Below are 27,022 nucleotides of genomic sequence, written 5' to 3'. Positions count from 1 at the left end.
CCTCCCTCCCCACCCTCTCCCCTACCCTGGGCCGGGGGCCGACCCCCGGGGCCCCTTGTCCCCAGCTGTAGGTGTGACCCTCACCCCAGGACTGGCTGGGGTCGGGAAGGAAGTACGGAGCCAACAGTCCACTGGGCTCCCAGGCTCTTCAGGTCCAGCCGGAAGGGAAAGGGAGCTCTCCTCGGGGTCCTCCCATCGGAGTGGGGTCCAAAGCTGAGGTCCCTGGGACTCAGCCCCAACTTCTGGTCTGACTCTATCCCCTGGAGATGGTAAGTGGAAGTCTCGACTCTGGGGACCTGTGACCGTGACTTCTTTGCAGCCCCTAAGTTAAGGGGAGGTCACCCTGCACTAGGGTGGTTCAGAGCCAGTGACTGGCGTCCTCGTCAGAGGAGGGAACTCTGGACAGACACGCAGGGTGGACGCCATGTCGGGGGCAGGGAGCCGAGGCGAGAGGGGTGTACCTACAGGCCAAGACGTGCCCACGATGGCCAGCAACACCGGCGGCCGGAGGAGGCTGAAGGCGGGAGGGCTTGCCGAGAGCCCTCAGAAGGGAGCATGGCCCTTGCCCACGCCTCGATCTCAGACCCCAGCCCCCAGGACTGCGAGGGGATCGACGGCCGCTGTCTGAGGCCCCCAGCACGCGGCCTTCTGTTAGGGGAGTCCCAGGACATCAATACACCCTCCTCGGCACCGCACCTGAAACCCTCCGAACCCACAGAAGCCCAAATGAGCAGCCTCAGAAGACAGGACGTATCCGTTTCTGCAGCATCTTTATGATGGGAGGACACAGGTGCCGCACCAGCGCCGCGTGGAGGCCGGGCCGACCCCCTCCCGCTCAGAAGAGTTCCAAAGCCGTGGCCACCGTGCTCTGCCCGAAGATGAAGGTGCCCACGAGCACGGAGACCACTCCCCACACCTCCAAGCAGCACCTGCCAGGGCAGTACACACACGTCAACACGCTCGTCCCTGGACCTCCGCGCACACAAGCCGAGCACTCGGCAGAAAGCTCATCCCAGGAAGCCCCCGAGTCACCAGTGCGGGGTGGGGGTGGGCGGACTCCACAATATTCTCCCTCACCTGCAGGAGTGGGTTTCCAAGGCAACGGGGTAATGGCCCCAGGCAATTAAAACCTCACACTGCAACTGGTAACTGATGACTCCATCCCTCCCTAGCTAGCGTCTTATCAAAGCCAAAGAAACAGGGGAGGGAGATCCCTTTCCACTCCTTTCCCTTTGGGAGCAAGGGAAGGGGGATGAAGCCCCCCCGGAAATGAGGAAGGAGAAGCCACCCCAGTCACCCATGATGGGGACAGTGGGTGGGGCATGAGGGCACAGGAGGCGGGGGTGGTCAGCCCCAATGGCCACTGAGGACACGTCTGCGAGCTTCATCATGTACCAGCCAACACCGCATCGACAAGGAGCCGGGATTCCCAGGAACGGCGGGGCTGCCGGAGATGCTTCTGGCCCCATCAACAAAGGCCCCAGGAGCCGCTGGCACGGAGAGACTGCCCAGCGGAGCAGTCACGAACGCCCCCGTGTCGGAAGCGGAGAGCGTGGTCAACGCGCCCGGAGCCGGGGGCTCGTCGAGCAGCTCGGAGGGATCAGAAGGCCCTGCAGGAGCGCCAGGATTCAAAGTAGCTTCAAAGCTCCCCAGTCAAAACTGCCGAGAGCTGGGACCAAGGCACGAAACAGAAGCAGCAGAACCTCAAAGACCACTGAGGGGCCCCAGACAATCAGGGCCAGCCCCCAGCCCAAGTCAGGCTCAGAGACATCCAGAAAAGCTCTTCTCCGCCTGGAAGGGGACGAAGCCTAGCCGGCTGTTGGGGAAAATCAAGCGCGGGCTTGAGGGGGCTGGAGGCACAGGGAGACAGAGACACCGGCCGGCAGGCGGGACCCGGGCTGAAGCGTGGTCCCCAGAATTCATGTCCACCCCAAACCTGGAAATAGGGTCTTTGCAGATGTGACGAAGTTAAAAATCTGGAGAGGAGATCCCCTGGGATGGGGCTGGGCCCTCAACCCAGTGACAGGCGTCCGTGTGAGGGAGAGGCACAAGAGATCTGAGGCAGACACACACGGAGAGGCCGTGTGAGGCTGGAGGCCAAGACTGGGGCGATGCAGCCGCAAGCCAGGGACACCTGGAGCCACCGGGTGACGGCAGGAGATGCTGAGGGACAGAACCGGCTTCTAGAACTTTCAGAGGGAGCCTGGTCCTGCTCGCAGCGTGACTGAGGACTTCGGGCCTCCGGAGCGGGGCGAGAACAGGTTTCTATTGCGGTGAGTGCCCCAGCAAACCTAACACAGCGTCGTCTCCTGGCAAGCCTCGGCCTGCCTCCCTGCCTGTGGGGTGGGACTAAGAGCCACACGGGCTCTGGCTAAGCTATGCTCCATCAGCGGCACACGGCCTCTTTCTCAGTGGGGACAGCCTGGGCCCCTGAGAGGCAAGGACACGGTTCCAGTCCTATCACAGGCCACGCAGGAGAAGGAGGACTTTCTGCTGGAAAAAGGGATATCCCAAATTCTCCTGTCTACCCCGCCGCAGGGAGCAGGGAGGAGGCACGTGTGAGACCTGGACCAGGTGAGCCCAGCTGCAGCCTCAGCTCTGACCTGACGTGCCATGCACCCTCGTCTGTAGGATGGACAACCCGGTATATGTAAGGAGCTGGGCGAGGGCCTGGCACCGAGGAGGTGTCCAGACAGGGCTGCTGCCTTGCTGAGGGAACGTGTACCCTCTGCCCACACAGCCCCGGAAGGCAGGGCTCACGCGGCAGGACCCGCCTGGCCCCACGCTGCCAGGGGTCTGAGTGCAGGAGCAGGAAGCACGCTCAGCTAGGGACCCCCTCTGCCCACCTACAGCTCCCAGTGTGCACGATCCCTCTGAGCGGGAGGGAGGGCTGTGCCTAGACTGCTGGTGTGGGGGCCGGGGCCGGCTCCTGGCACAGACACCCTCTCACTGTGTGGCGAAGTCGAGTCCCAGGGCGGCGGTTGGCCCATATGCAGGACAATGGGCCCTCCGCAGTCCCTGCCATGTTCCCGTTCTGCTCTCAAAGCCCTCAAGTGCCCACACTGTCACCCTTATTTGGGGACACTTACTTGACACGCGGAGTCACGGGCTCAACGCCGACAGCACAAATGAGGCACAGGCCTGCCAAGGAGACACGGGCCACTGCAGCTCCACACACCCAGGCCCAGAGCAGCCCTGAACTTGAGACCCAGCCATCCTCTGGGACCCGGATGCCAGCAAGGCCTGTGCCCAGCATGGCCACCTGGGCTCCCTCTGTTCCTGGCACAGCGAGCTGGCAGAGGGCCTGGTCCTGGGGGCCTGGCTCAGTGTCCCCCTCACACCTTGGCCGCTCTGAGCCTCCCTTTCAGACAGCAAGGACAGCCTGCCCTCCGTGCCAGCCTCCCTGGGATGACCCGTCGGGGCCAGACTCCAGGCCGGACACTGGGAAGCTTTCACCAGCAGGCAGCTGCCCGGTAGATTTTTGTTTCTAAGAATTCTCCTGGGATCTGAAGCCAGACAGTTCTGCCTAAAGCTCCCATGGCATCTCCCCAACTGAACCCGTCCCAGCTGGTTGTTCCCAGAAAGTGGGAAACAGCTGGAGCGAAAAGGCACCCCCAGGACAAGGGTACCGAGCCCAACACGCCAGATGGCTCAGACTCCCGGTAAGCACAGGGAGGCCAGCAGATCTGCAGTGGCCCGCGGCGCCGGCCACATGCCCATGGCCCTCGAATCTGAAAGTGCTTCCCAGAGCCAGAGTTGCGGGGATCTGGGGTTCCTGCCTGAGGGCCAGCAGGTGCCTGGCACGTCCGCTTCTCTGGGAGGGCCCTCCCCAGGCTTCCCAGGCCGGGATCAGCATCCGGCCACCTTGACTGGACCTTCACTCGCTCACACTGGGAAGGTTCTGTAAGAAACTGTTTGCCTCCCAGGTCAGGGACAAGGTAAGAAGATGCTCGCAGGATACCTTGCAACCACGCCATGTAACTGCAAACATTTTTAAAATTTAAGAGGGAACTCCACACTGAGTGGCAGCAAGGGGAGGGTGGGCATTGCCGGGGGTGACGCGGGCTGTGCCTCCCAGGAGGCCTCCAGGCCTCGGTCTTCCTGCCAGCAGGATGGGATGACAGCAGCACTCTGGGCACGTGGGTCCATCGTCAGCCACAGAGATGTTCCACTCAAGGTGTACCCAGTCCCCAGCCCGTGACAGGCTCAGGGACCCGAGCTGGGTGCCATCCTCCCTCTAGGGCACCCCCACCCAGCCCCTGAGCTCCAGCGCAGAGCAGAGCAGGTGCCCACCTGGGAAGACGAAGATGAAGAAGGAGCTGATGCCCCCGATGATGCCGATGATCTCGCTGAGGTCGGGCAGGAACAGGGCCATGGCCAGCGTCACGGACACCCACAGCACGGTCAGCAGCCCCCGGACCCACGGCCCTGAGGGCTCCGCCAGGGCCCCAAGCCCACCTGCCCGGCAGCAGCTCCTCCTCCAGAAATCCTGCATCACTGACCTGGAGGCCACAGCAGCACAGGGGCTCCAGCCCTGTCCCCCATGGGGCCCCTTGGACCCCCTCCCGACTGCCCTGCACACCCAGCAGGCTCCCCGCTCCTTGCCAGCCACCGTTCTCCAAGGACTGCGCCAACCCTCACACAGCTCGGTCCACGGCAGGCTGCCACCACAGAAGGACCAGGCGGGGTGCAGTCTTGGGGGGGCTGGGGTGCCAGGCTCCGGTCGTGACCCTCAGTGGCTGGGCCACTCCGGGAAAACCACCCCAGCTCCCTGCCTCCGTGGTCTCTACAGAAGTAGAGACCCAACACCCGAGCCCGCGCGGTGCCGGGCATGACCCGAACCCTGATAGAGGTTAGCGCCCTGCCCCAAGCGGAGCCCCTGCAGGCCGGGCCTCACCTCCCCAGGAAGAGCACGATGGGATAGACAGTCACGATGGAGACCCCGAAGAGACCCCGGGCCACGATGATGACGACGTCGTTGCCAGGGTAGGACATCAAGATGTCAGCAGAAACGTCCGTCCCGAAGGTCAGGAAGCCATAAACCCCTGGGAAGCCAAGAGGGAGGAAGCCCAGAGAGCTGGCTGGGAAGATGCCGTGCCGGAGGCAGAGACCGGACGGAAGGCACGGCATGGGGCCCGCGGTCAGCGGCGCTGCACGAGCACAGCGCAGGCAAGGACGGCAGCCGCACTTGCCGCGAGCACGGCCTCACACGGGAGCCCAACCACCGTGCTGCACGCCTGACACCAACACAACCTCCTGTGTCCGCTCGACACAGAAAATATTCTTCATGTCACATCCCCACCCCCTCCACTCGGACACACAGACAGCGCCCAGCTCCTCCCACCCTGAAGGAGCTCCCTGGGAGTGGACAGAAGGTTCTAGAAGGATTCTGCGGTTTCTCAAGGCTTTCCTACCCTCGGCCGACACAGTAACTCTGTGCTTCTCAATCAAAACTCCTGCTGCCTGATGGCTGCTTCTCCTTTTCCCAGCGCCCAGCGCCGGTGAGGGCTGCTCACGGAGGCAGCCGGCACTCAGAACCCTAACGACGCCTCATGCGCGGTCCGTCCCCCTCCTGCCCGTGCACCCGTTCTGACCCAGGGTGTCAACCGTTGCCGGAATCACACAGTTCCATGCCCCTCCCCCAGCCCCACCCCTTGGCATCCCGGTCACCTGCCCTGTCCCGAGACTGTCCCTCCTGGCTGAGCTGTGCCTCTGTTGGCTTCTCTCTGGGCCCTTTCCAGAAGGTCCCACAAATCTGCTGGCCTGGAGGTGGCTCTCCATCCCCAGGTCATGGGCCCCCAACCCAGGGGACACAGACCAACAGTGACCGCCCCCCCCCCAGGAAGGGGTCATCCAGCAAGTTTCTCAGGTGACCACGAGGCTCCAAGGAGCCTGAGACATCTGCGGCAGCCCACAGGCTTCCCGAGTCAGGGGTGCCAAAGCCAGAGGCAAGAAAGGGCCCCAGCGCGTTCCTCATGCGACTGTTCGGAAGTCGTCAGCCTGTTCGTCAGCCATCAGACTGTCCGGAAGTCAGCCTGGGCCTGAGACCTGGGGTGTGCCGCGTGACCCTGGGCGTGTCACAGGCCTCCCTGAGCCACACTCTGTCACCTTTGGAGACCCTTCTGCCTGCAGCCCAGGTCTGCGAGCACCCAAATCACACAAGAGGATTTTGTACACTGCTCTCCCTGGCTGTGATGCAAGGATGACCAGCGTCACGGTCCCATCCGCCAGCAGAGGATGGGGGGGGGGCGCAGTGTGTAAGAGCAGGGCCTCTGGGGACAGCCGGGCTCTGGGTCTGGCTCCTAGCTCTGCACGTCTAGTCGGGGGACCCTGAACAAGCCACAGGAGCCCTCTGAGCCCCCATTCCCTCATCTAGGAAACGGGGACTTCCCTAAGGGGTTCGGGTTAAATGGGCCGAGGCTCCCACACGGCAGGGCCTGCTCCCGGCACAGCACACTGAGCGCGCAGGAAGGATTCCAGAAGCGGACGACATTCGGGGTCTCCGGCCCCCCACCCAGCTCCGCAGTGCCCCGGCGGGCCTTACCTGTGAGCGAGTAGATGAGGCAGCAGGCCAGCAGGGACAGCACGGAGACCAGGGCCCAGTGGGAAAGGCTCTGGCGGCGCATGCTGCAGTAGATGGACACCGCGGCCTCGTGACACTGGAAGGCAGGGGCGGGGCTCAGGGGGACGGGGCCAGCGGGACACAGGACCACCCAAACACCCCCGACAGTTGAGGGGCTGAGGAAATCGGCAGTCACACGTGGAATATTACACAGCACCGAAGAAGGAAGAACACAGCCATGTGCCCGCGCACAGGAGAGCCTCCCAGCCGTAACACTGCACAAGACGCGGAAACGTGTTTCCGTGGACATGAAGTTACAAGCTAAGTCAGGGCGAGGGGTCTCGATGGCAGCACCGCCGACATCTGAGGACGGTTCTGTGCACTGCAGGATGCTGGGCGGAGTCCCTGGCCTCGAGCCCCATGGATGCCAGGAACACCCCAGTCCTGACAATCAGGTCTCTGGACATTGCCAAATGGGCTCTGGGGAACAGAACTGCTCTAGCTGGGAACCACCACTTTCGGTGACAAAGGGCAGAAGAGAGGGTGGAGGGTGCTGGTGAGTGGGGAAGGTCACGGGGGAGCTCTCGGGGCGGACCGGCAATGCTCTAGATCCTGCCTGGGCTGAGGCTCACATGGGAGTACACGTACCCGTGACCGATAAACTTCACAGGGACTCTATGACACCACGACAAGACTTGAGCACAAACCACCTGTAGCCAACATCAAGGACTTGGTTTAGTTGGGGCAGGTCCTGGGCAGTGGCATTTCACGAGCCGCCGGGGAACCCCGGACTTGCATTCAGGGTTGAGAGGCACGGCTCTATCTCCATGCCCCCCCTGTGGCCCCCAGGACTGTCACAGGCTCCTAGGACAGGGTTCCTACCACACGTCAGCCTCTTTATTCACTTGTGATCAAAATACCAATCCCCTCGTCCTGCCCACTCTCCAGGATCCGAGGAGCCATGCTTCCCTTACCCACTGGGCTCAGTTCACCTCCATTCCTCCTCACTGCCTCAGGGCCTTTGCTTGTGCTGGGTCCTCTACCTGGGATTCTCTCTCGGTCCAGCCAGCTCTCACCCACCCTTCCAGAAAGCGCTCCCCAGCAGGACCAAGATCCTCCCTGTGTCCCCGCCCCCCACGTAAGTATGTCTGGATTGCATGTTCAGCACCTTTGGCTACATGATAACAAGGACCACATCTGCCTCACTGACGTCTCTGAGCTCAGGCCAAACATGGGGCCTGGTACAAAACTCAGGAACACTCCACGTGTGACTCATTTGCCCACGCCATAACCCACCAGCAACCAGGAAGCCTCCCAGCACTCCGATGTGGAACAGTCCCCCTCGTGCCAGTCTGGGAAACCAGAGAAACCAGCCGGACGCGATCCCCTCCCCCTTGGAGCACACATTGGCGGGGCGGGGGGTTCAGAGGGGACACCCTGGGTCCTCCAGACTCCAGCTGCTGTAACAGCATCCAGCCCAGGGTGAGCTCATGCACACCTTCCCCCAGACCGGCCTCAGGGCACGTGATCTGGGGCTTTCTGCCCCAGGCCTCCTGACCTTGCAGGAGCCGGCTGGCCACAAGCTGGCTCAGCAGGGCGGTGGGGGCTTAGCCCTCGCAGGGAACCTCCACCAGGGGATCCCAGAGAACCTACGCTCCCACCTCCTGCTCTCCTATGGCATTTCTGAGGGACGTCCCACACGCTTTCCAGGATGGCCCAGTACCCGTGATGGGGGGCCTCCCCAACATGCCTTCCGTCTCCCTGTCCCCGCTCCCAAGCCACGGCAGCCGCAACCCCACAGGCTCTGCGGGACCGCACAGGACGCCACACCGGGGGTGGGGAGGGTCTCAGAGCACAGCGGTCAGGACCAGATGCCTGGAAGTGGCAGGATGCCACCCGGCCCTCCTTCTAGCTGGTCCCCCGACTCCCAGGCCCTGTTGCTCCTGGTCTCGCGCAGGGAACTGAAGCACGTCCCACGAGGGCAGAGCTGCTAAGCCGGGACAGCGGCCGGGACAGCGTGTAGGCTGGGGCTGGGCCAGGGCTGGCTCTCTGCTCTCGTGGTGACAGAAGGCCAGGCAGAGGAGCACAGACACTGAGAAGCGGAAAGCGGCCACACGCCCACCCCTGAGGAACGGATTCACAAGCCGTGCTCGATCCGTCCAGCGGAGCACTCCGAGGGGGCTGGGAGCAGAGGCTGCAGCCCGACTCTGCCCCTGTGCGGGCCCTCAGACTCTGTGCAGGAGCCCCACTGCTCAGTGGGGGGGGGGGGGGAGCTGTCTGACCAGGTCTGAGCTCCCTTCCCACCACCCTCTCCGCCTGGCTGCCCCCTCAGCCTACCTCCTACCATCCCCACCTCCAGCTGCACCCCCCCACCCTCCAGGTCCCCGGAAGCTCCCCGCCCAAATGCTGGCAGCCCTGCCTGGGCCTGAGCCCCACCCGCACCCCGACCCTGCAATGCACATCTTCTCCCAGCCCCCCATTGCCGCATCCCGTGTCCCTGGAAACCGCAGCCCGGGCCCCAGTTGCTAGGAGAACCAGTTGAGGAGCCGAGGCAAAGGTGAGGGGGGCACCCCGCGTGAGCATCTGGAAGGCCGCCCCCGCAGCGCGAGCCTGCCACACCACGTGGTGCCCGGGCACGGGAGGGAGGGATGCGAACCACCGCCAGACAGACCGCTGACAGCAAAATCATCACTTCCATCTTTCAAAATATTGGATGCCCAAGAAGAAAAGTGAGAAATTCCTGCGAGCGGCTTGCTAAGCCCCAGTAGCGATCTATCGACGGATTTATAAGGAAGATAAATGGAAATGTTCCAGGACTTTTTTTTTTTCCCCCAAACATGGTTCTCAAAGAAAAAGCAAGATGAAGGAGAGAAGCAGGAGCTGGTTGAAAGAGAAGCGGCCCAGACCCCCTGCCCTTGCGAGCGGGATTCTACTCTGGGGCGGCTTTGGTGGCGGTGGTGTGCTGGGGAGGGAGGGGCTGTTTTTAGGAGGGAGGCACATCTTTCCTAAAATAAACACTCAAGGAACGGAGTTCGAGGCCGCCTGCTGAGAGATCGGAAGACCCGAGAAGGACCAGAAGGCAGGGAGCTGGGCCGTGCACTCCACTGCACCCCTCCAGCACCGCCTGGGGCGCCTGGTTCACCCCCCTGCCGCTTTCCCACCTCGCCTGAGACCCTCTGCCCTCCCGGGCTCACGGGGCCCGGGCCGTCCTCTCGTCCTCTCCGGCTGCCCTTCCCTTCACCTGGCCGCCTCCCACCCGTACTTCAAGGTCGCTTTCAGGCATCGGTGCTTGGAAAGGCTGTCTCTGAACCTGCCCCACGCGGGGCTACCTCTGAAGGCCCTCCGCCGGATTCCACACACAGCAGCCATCCTCCCTCCGTGACACCCGGCCCGAAATTCTGTCTATGCGCCGTGCACCCCACCACGCGGCCACCGGGATGCCGTCCAGCCCTCCCCGCCTGCAAGCCTTCCGGGGCAGGACCGCCCTGCGTGAGGTGTGCTCTAGAAGCAGGCGGCCCTAGGTCTCCAGTCACGGCGCCGGTCCTGTGAGAATTCTACAGGGGATGGAACAGATTCCGGATCCCCACACCACCCCACACCCAGCAAATGTGCTGCCGGCGCTGGCGGGGGCCAGGTTCCCGATTCAACAACTCATACTTCACTGAGCCCAGATGGCCACCGACACGCACGGTCTCCCAGAGAGACAGCCCGGCTCGTCCCCCGGCGAGGCCTTAACCTTTCCTGAGAGGCCCACACTCTCCCGAGGGAGCAGGGCGTCGCCGGCAAGGCCTCCACACGCCCGAGGACGTTACCTGGAATCCGAAGCAGATGGTCGGGAAGACACTGAACACGGAGGTCCAGGAGGAGGGCCTGCAAAGGGACGCGGACAGGTGTTTACCACAAAAAGCACAACTCGAAACAGGCTCAACTTGAGGAGGAGTTTTCAACGATCGCAGGAAAACGTACCTAAAGCCTAGGAGACAGATTCTTAATCACCAGGAAAACGAGGCGTGTTCAATGCTACACCTTCTAGGTCTACCTGCACTGACGTCTGTTCGCTTGCCATTCTCTGTGCACGCAGAACTCGGGCAGGACGGGGCTCGAAGGAATTCCCAACTTCCTGCTCCCACCAGGGTTAGGGGTGGGGGGCGCAGGCAGCACCCCTCAGATCCAGCGGTGCAAGGACGGCTGGACCGCCACCCATGCTGCCTACGAGAGCGGAGGTGTGCACAAGACAGAACCTCCAGGCCCAGCCCTCTCAGGGCTCCCCAGACAGGGGCCCCCCAGCTTCCTTTGAGAAGAAGCTCTGGGTGCCAGCCTCTGGTACCTTGGAGGACACAGAGGCACGAGCAACACCTGCTGGCCTGGGTCCCCCGGCAGCTCCTGCCCATTCCTCTCCTCCTCTCCTCAGAACGCTCTTCCCTGCCTCTCTCCCTCTCCCCTGGACCCAATCCCCCTGGGCCCTCACTCCCTTCTCCCGTCCTGATGGAGCTCATCCCATCACCAGCAGCCTCCTCGGCTAAATCCAATGCCAAGGCTCAGTCCCACGTGACCCAGCAGCAGCATCTGGCGGCAATCACCTTGGCCTTCTTGAAATTTTGTTCATTGACTTCTGAGATGCACCTTCTAGCCTCCTCTATCCTGGGTTGAATAACATCTCCCCAAATTTACATCCCCTGGGAACCTCGCAACAAAGGCTCATTTGGAGTTGGGTTTTTGTACATGTAACTGGCTAAGCTTAGACGAGGTCACACCAGAGCAGGGGGGCTCATCCACCAACTGGTGTCCTTACTGGAAGGGGAAACAGACAAGGGGAGAAGGTCCTGCGAGGACAGGGCCGGAGATGCGAGGGAAGCGCCCACGTGCCAAGGGAGGCCAAAGATGGCTGGGGCCACCGGAAGCTACAAGGGACAGGAAGGAGCCCCCCAGAGGTGCGAGAGGGAGCAGGGCCCAGCAGTACCTGGCCTCTGGACTTGCAGACTCGAGAGGCATTTCTGCTCGGCCCAGCACCCCAGGAGGCGAACCCGTCCTCCTGCTTTGCCTTCTCGCTCCCCTTCCACAGGCTCTGCCCTCGGACCTCCTGGTCCCGGACTGAGCGCCACTGGCTCAGGGGCTCGTCTCACCCAGCCCGGTGGCCTCGAATGCCACCTCTGGGCCAACACTAACCATGTTTCCCTCTCCAGTCCAGACCCCTCTTTCCGACCTCCACACACATGGGTCCAACTGGCCACCTGATACCTTCATTAGCGGTCTCAGAGCTGCCTCCAACGTAACATGTCCTCACGTGACCTCCTCCCCCAGCCACCTGCTCCTGCCTTCTCCAGCCCAGGAAACAGCGCCCTTCCCAGAGCTCAAGCTCAAAGCTCAGAGTCGTCCTGCCCTCTTCTCCCTCGGATGTGCCACTCCTAATCCAGGGGCCAGGAGGGGCCCCGTAATTCGTGAAGCCTGGTGCAAACTGCACGTGCTAGCCTCTTGTCGATCTGAGGCTTTCAGGGTGGCAAGAGCAGAACTTATGAAACCAAGTGCAGGGACCTTCTGGGCACAGGGCCCTGGTGACTGTCCTGGTCATATCCCCATGGTGCAGGCCGGGCCACGAGACCTGACTTCAAGCCCTGCTGTGCTCAAACTCCTGCAGGGACTTCCCGGCTCAAACCGAAGCCCTCACCACAGCGCGGCAACCCCAAAGGAGACCCCCCCACCGAGTCCTGGCCTTCCTAAGGCCAGTCTGGCCACGCCAGCCTGCACGCACTCCTGTTCCCTCCGCCAGGAACCCATGTCTTGCCGGCCAGCTCTGCTGCCTCTGTGCCGTGGGGGATGTCTGTCTGCAACAGCCCCGGGGCCCCAGGTGGGTAGAGTGTTCAGTGTGTGCATGTCCTTCCACCTGTCCCTGGCCCTTACTCGCCAGAGTCCATCCTGAAGGAGGACAGGGCACTTTGCAGGGCTCTGCTGCATCAGAGACATGAAGGATTTCACAGGGAGGTGCGGGGACTCTGGGTCCCTCTTCCAAGGATCCCAGTGCAGCACCCCTGGGAGCCGTGAAGCTACACCTACCCCCCAAACTCACCTCGCTGCAGGGCGGGGCTCATGGACGAGGCCTGGGGGCCCGAGGTAGTACTGCACCATGACGACCAGGGCCAGGTAGCAGGCGGCCAGGGAGCCTAGGATGCTGACAGAGGTGCGCGGCGTCAGGGGCCTCCGTGCTGGGCCCACCAGCCCTGCCAGCTGGAGCCTGGGCTCCTGCACGGAGTGGGGGCCGAGTGCCAGCTCTGCCCACGCTAGCGAGGTGCTGGGCCAAATCCTCGCTGCTCTGAGCTTTGCTTTCCTCTCCGTGCCATGGGGACGGGGGAAGACTGCTGCTTCTCCGTTCTGGTTCCAAAGTGAAATGTCTATCGTCACGCACAGCAGGCAAGGGCAGACTGTGCACTCAGACGAACACTTCTGCCGGACTCTATCTTCTCGAGAGTGTACATAAAGCCTCAGAGCGTCAGATGGAAACAGAAGTGTGTCTGGGGTGTCTCGGTTCTTAACCAAAGAACAAGAGCTCAGCTACAGGTCACGTCTGCACCGGTAGCATTCCTGTTTATCTGTTTTCTACCACGCGTACGCGTTATTTGTGCACTTTCCCAGCCCTTTTCTCTTGTCCAGATGGAGGGACCGAGGCTGCCAGCTTCCCTAACCCCAGGCAGAAAGAAGCCCCACCAGACCCCTGCCCTCCAGGAAGCGTCTGCAGGCCCGTACCTCGTGTATTTCTGGAACCCGATCTCCCGCGGGGCGGACAGCGGCAGGATGACCAGTGCGGACAGCAGGGGAAGGGTGAAGCGCTGCTCGGCATACCAGGGCTGCAGGGCTGGCGGGGCGCTGGGCAGCAGGAAGTCGCACACTGGCGGGCAGGGGGACAAGGCCCGCTAAGAGCGCTGCACGCCCTCTGCCCGGTGGCCGCGGCTTCGGCCATGAGGCTCCCTGCTCCAGGTCTGGGCGGGCTTGGCCACGGACACTAAGTCAGCCTGTGAGCCTAAAGAGAGGGGATGGGGACCCCATCACATGCCACCACACAGGAAGGAAGCCAGCCAGACACTGCCCTAAGTGCTGGGTGTGTAGGCTGGGGGCCTGGAATGGCCTTCTGGACCCAGAACTGGGAGACCGAGCCAAACAGCCCAGAGTGACCACTTTCTTACACACCTGGGACCGGAGGAGAATTAGGGCAGGACTGAGCTGCCCTGATCGGCTCCGTGTGGGTCAGCTGGGGGCACCTGGCTGAGCGGAGGGCTGGGCTAGAGGACCCTTGATGGGTCCACACTGGGGGCCTGCTGGGGACGCCTGGGCTCCACTGGGCCCTCCCTGCAACCTCAGGGTCTCTCCTCAAGAACCCTCCAGCAGTCTAGACTGGGGCAGCCAGGGGCTCCCCAAGACCCAGTGGAAACTGCCCATCCTCAAACGCTAGACCTGGAACTGGCCACATCCCATCGGCCACACTCTACTGCGCCAAGGTGTCTGGGAGCCCACTCCGAGTTAAGAGCGAGGGGACAGACTCCTCCCACCCTACCCCACCCCCATCGCCCACCAACCACAGGTGGCCCGTGGCCCACTTGGGGCTGCCTTCTCTGCTGGACTGTCACCCTTCTTTGTGCGTCACCAAATGCTCAGTAAAGCCCGCCATGCAGAGAAATGAACGGCTCCTCAGAACAGCTTGTTTCTACTGAACCACTGCAAGGGCAGAGTCCCGCCCTGAGGTCGCTCCACACCGGCACCAGGCAGGACAGCGAAGCAGGCATCCCAAGCCACAGACGCCACGGCCATGCACGCACCCAGAGGCCACGTGGCCTGGGAAGGGGCACAAGCCCCACCCACCACCTGGAACGCCTCAGCCAGGAACCCAGCTCTGACATCTGGGCTCCTGAGCTCTCGTTCTCTAGAACATTCCTTGAGGACTCCCAGCACCTGTCACTTAACGTCATTTGTACCCAGCATCTTCAAGCTCTAGTCAGCCCTCTTCCCAAGAAGCCTGGGCTTGCCCACAGAGAGGCCCAGCCCCAGAGACTTCACCGCCAACACACTAGCAATGCCCTCGCGACCCCAGCCAATCTACCCGGGGCCGCGGTGGCCTGTATCCTGACCAGTGTGCTAACCCCTCCGGCTGCCCGGCTCCCGGGCCTGAGTGCAGCCTCCAAATCCTTCTCAACGCGGCTCCACACCAGACGACCAGAGGTGAGACCGCATGGGCCTCTATCTGCTGACGGCAGGCAGGGCGTTTTGGTGCTCATTTACGCATCGGGAGGCTCTGATTTACCAGCCGGCGTGCGTTCTAGGCTGAGCACCTCCCGAGACATGGATCCCGTGCATTTCCATAACCCAGCACCAGGGGCCTTATCTTCGGCTCCAGCGGCAGCACCAACAGAACGGCGAAGTGGGAGCCCAAAATCCAACCATATCGATGGTTACGGTCCAACTAACAAAACCTCAGCACTAATCCAGTTAAAGTCGGCCACCATCAAGATGAGAAAAAAGCAAGACCCAACCACGTGGTGTCTGCAGGAAACACATCCGACCTCCCAAGGCCCAGGAAGGCTCCCCGTGAACGGGCTGGGAGGAGAGAGAGGCCGGCCAACACTCATCGTAAGAAGCCCGGTGCAGCTACAGTCGGAGAAGGTCCTTGTGATGGCAGAGTATTACCAGACACAAAAAAAAGGGTATTTCGTTGGGGCGCCTGGGTGGTTCAGTGGGTTAAGCCTCTGCCTCTGGCTCAGGTCATGATCTCAGGGTCCTGGGATCAAGCCCCACATCAGGCTCTCTGCTCAGCGGGGAGCCTGCTTCCTCCTCTCTCTCTGCCTACTTGTGACCTCTGTCAAATAAATAAATAAATAAAATCTTAAAAAAAAAAAAAAAGGGGGGGTATTTCGTGTAACAGAAGGATGGTTCATGGGTGTGAGCCTGATAACGGAGCTTCCAACACCAGGAGGCAAGAATGGACAGAATTAAAAAGGCAAACGGGGCACATGGGTGGCTCCGTCCAGTACGTGTCTGACTCCTGATTTCGGCTCAGGTCACGTCTCAGGGTTGAGATGCAGCTCGCCACCCAGGCTTGAGAGTCTCTCTCTGCTCTCCCTGCCTCTCCCCCAACTCACGCTCTCTCTAAATAAATAGTCTTTAAAAGGGCAAACAGACAAGTCTACAATCACAGTGGACTTTAACTGCCCTCTTCCAGGAACTGACAGAATGACGAGATTTGGAAAACAAACAAACAGCGAGGCTACGGAGGACCCGACCGAAGCCGTGGGCCACCTCGAGCCACGTGTCCCTGAACACAGCGCCCAACAGCAGAAGGCACGGCCCTCGGGAGTGCGTGGGGTGCCCACCGAGACGGACCGCAGGGCGCCCAGCGCAAGCCTCCAACACCCAAGACGGAAGCCGCGCACAGTGTGTTCTCTGACAGGGCACAACAAAGGCAGAAACCAAGAGGGCGTCGAGGAGACTCCCAAGGGACCGGACACTGAACCACATGAGTCCAAGCCTCCCATGGGTTAAGGAAAAAACCACAGCGGAAGTTAGCAAGTGTGCCGAGTGGAATGACGATGAAGAGAACCTAGCGATGCTTCAGGGGGCGGAGGACAGTGACTGCAGTGTTCGCAGGGAAACGGCCGATGGGGAACGAGACGCCAAAGGGGTCTGGGCTGTCTTGGAGCCCCCTGAATTCAGGGCGACACCAGACTCTCTCTTCAAACGAGCTTCTCTGCAGTTGGCTCGGCTCCCCCCACACCACGCATTGGGTTGTCCCCACCAAACGTCCAGCACAGCCCCTCTCGCTCCGTGACCCTCAGTGTGCCCATAACTACTACTCCGGGTCTCCCTCTGCCACAAGGGGACGAGCTTAGGGGTGGCCTTGGCCTCTGCTGCCCGCCCCCAGGGCCCTGCCCAGCCCCTACATCCCGCTCATCAACCGGAAGCCCTGGGGAAACCCCCAACTCCAATGCCAGTACTTACGCTTCTCCAGCTGGTCCCCAATCACCCTGAGGAAGGCCACGGAGATCATGAGCAGGTTGACAATGAAGCAGGCCTCACACAGCTTCCCAATGGTGGGGCCGCACAGGTCTCCAACCACGCCCTGGTAGGTGGTCTGGCCGCTGACGGAAGCGGCGTAGCCCAGGATGACCAGCCCGCTGACGAGGAAGACCAAGGAGACCTGCGGGGCGGGACCACGGCGCCAGGGTGCATCCCCAGCTTCCCGCCCAAGCCCGCTGTCCCCTGAACTCGGACACCCCTCTCCACAGGGCCTGTTACCCACAGAGGCCACCTGCCGCCCAGGGACCTCTCCCCGATAGGCCACCAGGCCATCAGTAACAGCCATATCCTCTCCGGCAGTATATAAGTATGTACGTCTGGGCATCTGGACTCATGCTTCCTCGTCCCAGTTGAGCAAAAGAGGCATCGGAAACCCCGAGAGTCTAAATCCCTCTCCTAAAATTCCATGGGTTGCAGGTCACAAGTACGTATCGTTGGCCAAGGTCCAACAAATGCACGTGTGCCACCCAAGCCCACCCCGACAGAACATGCTACCACAGCCCGGAGCTTTCTCCTGCCCCTTCCCGTACTGTTCTGCCCTGTCCCGTCCTAAGAAACCTCTCCTCACGCCTGGCTTCTCCCACCCAGAGCGACGTGCACGAGACGCCCCAGCCTCCTGGGGGCACCAGCAGTTCACCCCTATTTCTGAGTGTGATTTCATCACCTGCATAGAACATGATGGGTCCATCCAGGCCCTGATGACAGACTTCTGGGTGGTTCTCCCTCCTGGGCTACTGGGAAAGAAGGCCTGAGCACTCTAGTATGAGCCATCTGAAGGATGTACCCTTCCTTCTCCCGGACACACACCTAGGAGGGCTGCTGGATCCCAGAGGACGCGTGGGTCTAACTCCGCAAGAATGTGCCAAACTGCTCTCCACGGCGGGGCTGCTGCTGCTGGGTCCCCACCGGCCCACCCCCACCCCCAGCGAGGCGCACAGGCCCCGCTCGCTCCAGTTTAAGGCTACCTGTCCCCAAGCGGGACTGGTCTCCACGCTCCCAGGAAGGAGAGCAGTGCAGGAGTTGGGAGACACAGCCAAGATGCCTGAGGGAAGCTGGAGTGTCTGTCTTCAGACACTGTTCATGCCATGGGACAAGCAGCAGGACTCCCAAGAAAGGAGGTCATAGGACGGGGCGGCAGAGATTGGAGGGACGTGCCCCCTCTCCCCCCCCCACCCCTGCCGTCACTGCTGGAAGAGGCAGGAAGATGGGGGCGGGGGGGGGGGATCTAGACTTTTGGTGTCTGGGACCCTGAGAGTTTCTTTTGTTTTAAACCCCGTTTGTGGTCCTGTGGTTGGTCCCGTGGCCTGAGGACACAGATATTTACAAGTGTCCACGTCTCCCGGGGTCCTCAGCCTTCTTTACCCACCACACTCTGAGCCCCACGAGGGCAGGGACTATGTCCGTTCTGCCTATCGTTTAGTCCCAGAAACACGCCCAGCAAGCGGCCGGCACTTGGAAGGAGGGGGGCGGTGGGGTCAGACGGAGCCTCTGCCCATGAGCGCCTCTCTGCCAAGCAGCAAGGGACTGCTTGCGTGTGGGACAGGGCACCCCGCAAGAGTGGCCCTGAGCCTCCACACGGCGGGACAGCAGAGCCCTTACCCTGTGCCCAGGCCCACCTCCCTGAGGCCCCAAAAAGGGTCCAGGTTCGTTACATTTCATGAGAGCTCCAGGGCTGACCGGTATCTAGAGACCTAGAACCTCGCACCAGTAAGCTCTCAGCAGTGGGGTGTCCAAAGCTCATGAGGGGAGACGGCGGCTCACTGGCCAGGAGAAGTGGGGCAGGCTGCTGCCTGGAGGTGGCGTGGGGGGGCCACCAGCCTCATTCCTTACTTGTTGGGAGTTCGTGTTTACTCACGTTCGGCATCCCCTCCACTCAGGTCTGCTCAGGCATCTTTAGACCATCCCGCCCCAAGTGCGAGTCACACCAGCAGGAGCCCTGGCCCCTGGGAGCGCCTCCGAAACGCACACCCTCAGGGCCCCCCAGACCTGCTCAATCGACACCTCCAGCTCAGCGAGGCGCCCCGCAGATGGCACAGAGCGTGACGAGGGGGACCCCACGGCCCTGCTCATACAGGGCACTGGCCACAACCGTCCTGACCCCCCGCTTCACTGTCCTCTCTACAGCTGGACGTCAGGCCTCTTCATCGTTCTGAAGGGCGGCCTTTAGCCATCCCATGTCCAAACACAGCAGGTTTCCCCTCGCAGGCACCTGCACATGATCCTCCGTTTCTGCGGGGGCTCCGCTTACCACCACCTCCGCCGGGAGGCCTTCTCTGCCCACTGTGTGCTGCGTCGTCCCACCCTCTGTCGCATGACACCTCGAGGAAGACCACCGCCCCACATGGTCTTATTTGCCTTCCTGTATCGATCTGTGTCCCCTGTTAGAATGAGCGTCCAAGGGACAGAGCCTGCACAGCCGCAGGGAGCCCACAGCAGGACAGCTGGACAGCTTGGCCGGCGCAGGGGACGGCACGGGTTACCTTACACGGGGCAGGACCGAGCACTTTCCAGAAGGACTTCAGAGGCCCCGCGGCCGTTATCAGCTGGTTGCCATAAAGAAGCACGCGGGATAACGTCTGTGAGGGAGCTCACCACGGAGACTCGGCGCTTGCTATCAGCTGCGGGGCGGGGGGGGGGGGTTGTCCTTGCAAATATAATGAAGCTGTGCTATTTGCAGCCCTTCTCCGTGACGGACGTTCAGCCCCCGACTTTGTGGGGACGGAATTCGGGTTGGATCTCTGCGACACAGCAGAGGCCCCGGCCTGGCGGCGTGTGGGTGTGAGGGGCTCACAGCATCCTACATGTGACCTGACTGCACACGGGCTCCCACTTCCATTACGGAGCTGCACCCAGCAGGTGAGGACCACCGACGCGCCAGGTGAGACCGCAGACACGGCGCCTTACAGCCGCCTGGCAGCACCACTCGCTGCAGGTGCCAGAGAGCCCCCGACTTCCCACGGCCTCCACCTCCCCACCCACAGCAGCCTAGGGGCGTTCTCCCCCGGGGCCCGCGGCAGGATGATCCCCTCCCCAAGCAGCAGAGAGAGAAGCCAACCTCAAAGGTGTAGGATTCTAGGCCAGCGCTCCAGAAGCCATGCCAAGGATCCCGGCTGGCTCCCTCCCCAAGAGAACCCCCAGAATGCTCTGCAGGGGCTTACCAGCTCCACCAGGAAGGCAGGGGTCACCCCACCTGCCTTGTAGAAGGCCCAGGGGAAGTTGAGCAGGCCAGCCCCCAGCGCAGACTTCAGGAGGATGAAGACGGCGCCCAGCGAAGACAGAGTGGGGCTGGCGGCCGTGGGAACTGGCTTCTCCGGGAGGCCTGGGCGGCCGCCTGTGCCTCCCTCCATGGCTAGAAGCAGCAGCGGGGTGGGGAGAGAGGCAGTCTTCACACCGCCTTCCCGGCTGTGACACGTCTTGCTCCCCAAACCAGTCAGAGCAATGCATCTGCCCCCCGTGTCCCCAGGCCACAGTCCACCTCACGCTGCCCCGTTAAGTTACCTGTTCCCTGGCTGGCCCCAGCGCCTTGGTCCTCACCCCTCCTGCCCTCAACTGCCCAGCCTCTATCACTCGGGCCCTCCCACCAAAGCCCAAGAGCAGCCCCGGCCCCTCGCCCTGCTCTGCCAGCCTCCACTCCTCCCTGCCCGCCCCAGGCCTCGCCCTTACCCGCAAACCCAGACTTCAAGGTCAGACGGTCCTCAGCCATCACGGACGGAGCTCAGGCTTGCTCCAGCGCTACAGCTGCATTTCCTGGGCCCCGCGGGTGGAAGAAGGAAGATTCTAGCTCTGCCAAGGGATGGTAAACCAATCAGTAATTAAGGGAGCCTTAGAAAGCATGTGTTGGGGTCACATCCCCACCCCTATGGGGACAAAGACGAGAGGTCAGAACCATTTGTCCCAAGAGCTTGCAGCTTCTGAGACTCCCAGCCTGAGGAGGGGTCTTAAGACTCCCTCCCCTCCCCCACTGGGGTGAAGGCCCCTCCCAGGAGGCGGGTCTTTTCTGGTGGCCAGAGGGTCAGAGGGAGCGCAGCCTGGTGCGCTCAAGGGGCAGACCTGCACCTCGTCTCCCCCGCTGTCTCCCCCACTGACCTGGGCACAGGGTCCCTCTCCAGGCCCCCAGTCTGAGGAAGTGGGCCCAGGGAGAGCCTGGAGCTCAGTGTCTGCACTCGCTAGGAGTGTGTGATCTTTCCGAGCCTAGTTTCCCATCTGCGAAGGGCTCTGTCTGCCCACCTTGCAGCTCGCAGTGGGCTGAGGGGCCACTGTGGACTCAAGCGCGTGCAAAGGCCCCGGGGCAGCCAGCAGGTGCTTCCTCGAGATGCCCCTGAAACGAATGTGCACACGCATCACCTGCGGTCTCGTTAAAGGCAGAGTCTAATTCTCGGTACCTCGGGAGGAGCCAAGATCCCTCAAGACTCACAGGCTCCGGGGGGTGGGGCAGGCGCTGCAGTCCGAACCACACTCTGGCAGACACCGCGTCTCCGACGCGAGACCCTGTTGGCGAAGATGGCAGACAGAGCACGGGAAACTGGGCGTTCTGGAAAACGCAGGTCTACGAATATCACACCTCGAATTCCAATGTGAACCTGCTCGTTCCCGCCACCCAGCTTCAAGTCCCCCTGAGGGCGTGTTACGACACAGACGGAGGGCTGTGTCACAACCCAGCGTTTCTGATTCACTGGGTCTGGGAATCTGCATTTCTAACCAGCTCCCCGTCGATGCCCACGGAGCTGGTCCCAGGACTGCCTCTAGAGGGCTGTGGCTTTAAGTTAAACATCTCCAGGGCCCCGGAGCCTCGCCTGATCAGTCCTCACCTGGCGGACAGGAGATCAGTGCCAAGCGTTCTTCTCCGTGTGGTTTCCAACGGTCTCAATCCTGTGTCACCAGCAGACTGATTATACTTTTGCAGCCTCCACGCAGAGCATGCTCAGTAAACACGGGGCCTGCCGGGTGGCCAGATTGTTAGCAGGGACAGGGAAAGGGGTCTGGGTGGGTGGCCCAGGAGTGCCCGGCTGGACATCTCACGTGGCACTCAGGCTGCCACCAGCTAAGCAGGGCTGGGAGCCTGGGCCTGCAGCTGGCGCCAGGTGTCTGAGCCCTCACGTCGAATCCCAAGGAGATGTCACCATCATGCTCCACGCAGGGCAGGCCCTGGGCTCAGCACGTGACCAGGGGCAAGTGACAGGCCTGGGACTCCCCAAACCTGCATCCCCCCACAGCCTGCCCGACCAGCAGAGCCCAGCCCTGGGGTCCCAAGTGAAGAAGTGAGTGTGTGCACGACAGATGGCAGGATGGACAGACGCCCGAAGAGAAGCAGAGGTCACGACTTCCCCCATGGAGGAGTTTCCGAGGCTGTCCTGACAAACTGCAATAGGGGGCTGACACCAACGGAGCTTCGTCCTCTCACAGTTCCGGGCGCTGGAAGCCTGAAACCAGCTACCGGCAGGGCCACGCTCCCTCCGAAGCCTCCAGGGGTGACCCCTCCTGTCTCGTCCAGCTCCTCAGGGCTCCAGGCTACATCTTCCCAGGCCACCCCACCCAGGATGACCTCATCTCCAGATGCTTACCTTCGCTGCCCCTGCAGAGACCCCCGCTTTTCCATACCGCGTCACACCCATGAGCTTTAGGGCACGCTCCTGAGCACCCTGCTCCCCCCGTATCTTGCACCTGAGTGTGTTCTCAGTCATTCTGTCGGACAGTCATTCAACAAACACTGACTCAGACCAAGTCACAGGGGAAAGAGGTCTCCACTCTGGAGGACGGGGCTACCTGCGAGGACACCGAGACGAGACAAAAAGCCACGGTCCAAAGGGAGGGGGAGTGCCCTCGAGGCTCCAAGAGCTGAGGCATCTGGAGGAGCTCCCAGGAGGAAGGGGACAAGGCTGTACACCCTCAGCGAAGGGGGCAGGGGAGGCATTCAGGAGGCCAGGGAGTCCCCAAGAAGGCTCAGCCAGGGGTCCTGGGGAAGGCCTCCATGTTCTGCGGCCCCCCCCAGGTTAGAGAGCCGGATCAGACACCTAGGAAAGGCCTTTCTGGCCGTACTGGACATTGAAACCGCACCTCTTCCTTGTAGAGGTTTTCCAGGAATGCAGTGAGGTCGGCCCCCTGAGGAGTGGCACCTGGGGGTGGCCGGTGAAGCCCAGGCAGTAGCCCAGGCAGCTGGAGGGCACAGACCAAGCCCAGGATGAAGGCTGAAAAGCTGCACAGCTCTGACCGGCTCCCCCCACACCCACCCCCACATCCAGCCCCACATCCAGCCCAAGGCAGTGACAGGAGATCAAGAGCCTCACCAGCGGCTGGCTTTGTACTTCTTAATCTGGTCTCTGGAGCCGGGGGGCCCTTCCAGGTCCCTGCCTGGACACCTCATTAGCTGCCCATTAACGTGCATGACTTAGAAATTGGCCACTGGGCTGTGAAATTCCACTCAGTGAGGAAAACCTCTTAGTTCTGAGAGGCTTTGATATGTACTCCCTGCCGGCCTCCCAGGGCCGTGTGACCTTTCCAGGCTGCATGGACGCGCCCTGGGTGCTCCATCGGTGTGGGCGGGCAGCTCGGGTGGGGTGCACACCGGGCCTCAGTGGACCCGGTGGGGGTGGTCGGCCGAGTGCCTGCAGGGACGTGGGACCGTCCCCCCTCTGTGTCATCCCAACAGGGGAGCACCTGTCATCAACCGTTCTTCTCTAGGGTCCAGCTCCTTTCCTTCTCCACAGAGTACGGTCACGTGACAGGTTCAGAACTGCAGGGAGAAAGATCTTGTTTCCCTGGACCTCTGTGCTCATCCACCCATTAGAAAGTTCTGGAACATAGATGAGGGCAGGTCCCAGGAGCCAGTCCCCGGCTCCCCTTGTGCACTGGCTCTGTGGTCTGGGTCTGGGTCTGGGTCTGGGCCTCGCTGGGAGCACCTGGGAAACAGGATCACAACGGTTTCCACCCTACAGGGCTGTTGGCAGCATCAGGAGAACGTGCTCTTGGCACAGAAGTACGCAGAAGGTGTCATTCGGAATAGCACGCGTCAGACTCTGTTACTGGTATTTGTGTCTTTCCCTCGGTCTGATTCTGAGCTTCTAGAACAGCGTTCTGAACACTCGCTGCCCAAGAATCGTGGAGGAATGCTTCTGGAGGAACAAGAGCCGGACTCACTCCCAGAGCTTCGGGTGACGGGGTTCAGGAGCAGGGCAGGCCTACGATCTCCACAAAGCTCCCTGAGCCGCTGAGACGCTGTGGAGAAGGTGCACGGTTCTGGGCAGGCAAGGACCCTGCCTCACCTGTACTCCTGCGCCCACGGCCCCTCATTTCCCACGGCTGCCCCGGGGCCTCAGGCAGCTTAGCAGAAGCCGCCTGGGGCGGACCAGGAGCCCGTGGCCTGTCACGGGCAGCCCCATCCATAGCAGCTAACCACGGACCCAAAGTTCTCCTGCGCAAACTCACCACAGCTTGGGGACAGAGGGACCCGGCGTGCTCGTCTGAGTGACGGCCTGTGAAGATGTCCTCATCCTTATCCCAGACCTGTGAATGCATGAACGGACACAGCAAAAGGGACTCTGCCAATGACAATGAAGGACCTTGAGATGGCGCGAGTGTCCTGCATGAGCCAGGCAGGCCCTCAATATCATCCCAGCATCCTTACCACGGGGACACAGGAGGGGTCCGAGAGGAGAAGGCGGGGTCAGGACTTTGAAGGCGGAGAAGGGGGAGGAACACAGGCCCCTCTAGAGGCTGGAAGGGGCCTGAGACAGGTTCTCCCCCGGGGGGACTCCAGACAGAACCAGCACCACCCACACCTGATTTCAGCCCAAGAGGCTGATTTTGGCTTTCCAACCACCAGAAGTAGAGAATACGTATGTTTCCAGCCCCAACTTCGCAGAAACTCGTCACAGTGGCAACATGAACCCAGCACCCTGGGTTCTGATGCTTGGGCCCCTCAGAGAGGCTGGAGGTCTGTGGACCCCCCACCTGCCCCAGCCCACACTCAACTGCAGGGCAGAGACTGGGCCTCCGGGTGATACAGAGCCCGGATGATACAGGGCATGGGCCATGCCAAGTGCTGCTGTGCCCTCCTTCTAATGAGAGGTTGGTGCCCAAGTTAGGGCCCAGAACCCAGCTCTGGGTGAGAGAGGGCACTGCACCCTCGCACCCAAAGGCGTAGGCTGTTTCAGCAGCCAGAGAGCAGGCGGATGGCAGGATGGTAAGGACGGCGCCCGGCCTCAGCAGGCTCTGTCACCTGGGTCCTGACCCGGGCCCCTCCTCCTCACCCTGCCCCCACACCTGGGGAGATCTGGGGCTTTGGGTGTAAATCCTGTAACATAAAACCCACCATTTTTAGCCCCTGAAAAGCAGAGTCCAGGGGCGTATAGCACACTCACAATGTTGTGCAACCACTGCCGCCACGTAGTTTCCAGAACATTCCATCTCCCAAAGGAAAGCCCTGTATCTGTCAGCGGTCACTAGCCATCCCTGCCCAGCACACTAGCCAGCTGTCTGTCCCTCAGCCGCCTATCCCGGACATTTCACATACACACGAGCACACATTCTGTGGCCTTCTGTGTCTGGCTTCCTGCCCTCGGCAGGACGTTTTCCAGATTCATGACCAGTACTTCATCCTCTAGTGGCTGACAAATGTCCCAGTGTCTGGATGTGTCACTTTCTGCTCATCCGCTCATCTGCTGACACACACATCTGGGTAGTTTTCAGCTTTTGGCTACTGTGAACAGTGTGGCTGTGAACGGTCACCTACAGATTCTGCTCAAACACCTGTTTTCAGTGTGCTGGGTCTAAGCCTAGCAGTGGAGTGGCTGGGTTGTATGGTCATTGTTTACCTTGGGGAGCTCTGAAAACAGATTTCAAGGCTCTTCCCAAAGAGCCTATAATTTAGTAAGCCTGGGGCCAGGCCCAGGAATGTGTATGTCTAAGCTACTCACCTGTAGTGCCCTGTCACCAGCAAATGAAACCAGCATCCTGTGTGTCATCCGCTTATGAAGGTAGTACCAACCGTGAAAAAGGAAAAAAAAAAAATCAAGAATCTTACTATTTCTCTGGAAACTTCTATCTCATCTGTCGATGGGTCCTCAACTCCATTCTGTGTCCAGCAAATCTAAGTAGGGTCCCCGTTACTACCAGTAAGTGGGCATCCTTCCTGCCAAGGGGAAAAGGGAAGCCTGGCGTCGAGGGGTCCAGGCCCAGGCCAGAGATGGGCTGGAACTCGGGTCTCACCTTGGTTTTCTCACCTGGGAAATGGATGTGAGAGCATCACAGGTGGCTGGGACATCCAGGTGGCTCACACAAGCAAGACCCGGGCCAACGCCAGGTGGGTGGGGGGCACTGTACAGAAAAGGTGCGTGCACTCGCCACCGGGGCACCGTGCGTGGGGCCCCCTCCTGTGGGGGCAGAGGATGTACACGGGCACATTCGAGAAGACCTCAGACCCTCACATCCTCTTACACAGGCAGGGCTGAGGGTGGGGACGGGGCACCCAGCCGTCCCAATTTCCAGCCTCCGTTCAGGACCTTCCAGGTTTCTGCCAACAGGACCCCTGCCTGGCTCCCAAGAGAGCAGCATTAGGGACGAGCTCTGGGGCCCAACCTCCACGCCCAACCTGGCCCCGCAAGGAACCCCCAGGGATGTACCTGTGGTTGTGGTGGGTTGACTGCCCTATTTTGTTTTTCTTTTTTTAAGATGTAGCTGTGCTCTAGGACGATGAGAGCTCACGCCAGGGCAACAAAGAATCCCCTGTAAGCAGGAAGTTGGCCCACCCTGGGGTGGGGACATCCTCTCCCGAACATGCCGGTGCAACCGCTGACCAGGGGTCTCTTCTGGGAGAGGGCATCTGTTTCCCAGACCCCAGCATCCACGGGTTCTCTTTGGAGACCTTGTCCCCATCCGAGGAAGCGCCCCCCACTGAAGACCTCTCTCAGCTCAGCCTCACCCATTCCACTGTCCCCTCCATCCTCCCACAGTTCTGTCCAAGGCCTCCGCGTCCAGTCATCCTCCTAGCATGTCACTGTCCCGAAAGTGAGGCACTCAGGCTCAGTTCCAATCCTGCGCGCACCAGAGGTGTGGCTCTGGGACAGCTACTGTCCCCCACCCCGGCCGTGCACGGAGACTCAGTGCACATAGTCCGCTGGGTGCGGTCAGCCTCCCGCACAGCTCCTGCCGGCAGCCCTGGGGCTCGCACACAGGAGAGGATCCACCTCCTTTCTCCTACGTTATGCCTCTATTAACACGACACCTTCGGGCAGGCACATCACAGCACAGGCTGCCAGCTCCCGGGCACACCCCTACCCACCCCCAGGGCTCCAGGATGGCTGTGAAGCTGCCCCATCCTCAGAGGCCCACTAGGGTCTTCACACGGTCGCTAGTGAACTTCACCCTGCTACATCAACCCCCATGTGGTTTCCCGTCACGGAGCCACAG

At 61.5% G+C, this 27,022-nt stretch overlaps 1 protein-coding gene across 1 annotated transcript; it reads right to left on the bottom strand.

Annotated features, from left to right (window-relative positions):
- Window positions 1-119: 119 nt before the first annotated feature.
- On the bottom strand, window positions 120-19,965 carry SLC38A8 (solute carrier family 38 member 8; the record flags this gene model as incomplete). Its single annotated transcript, XM_080829226.1, has 10 exons — window positions 120-929; window positions 3,090-3,141; window positions 4,294-4,502; window positions 4,898-5,045; window positions 6,545-6,659; window positions 10,375-10,432; window positions 12,627-12,728; window positions 13,301-13,442; window positions 16,541-16,739; window positions 19,777-19,965. The coding sequence occupies 10 exons, from the start codon at window positions 19,963-19,965 to the stop codon at window positions 836-838; spliced, it is 1,308 nt and encodes a 435-aa protein (XP_080685352.1). The 3' UTR covers window positions 120-835.
- Window positions 19,966-27,022: the final 7,057 nt, after the last annotated feature.

The sequence above is a fragment of the Martes martes genome, assembly GCF_963455335.1.
Source record: "Martes martes genome assembly, chromosome: 17".
NCBI classification, from domain to species: Eukaryota; Metazoa; Chordata; class Mammalia; order Carnivora; family Mustelidae; genus Martes; species Martes martes.
This window is presented reverse-complemented; position numbering and strand designations above follow the sequence as displayed.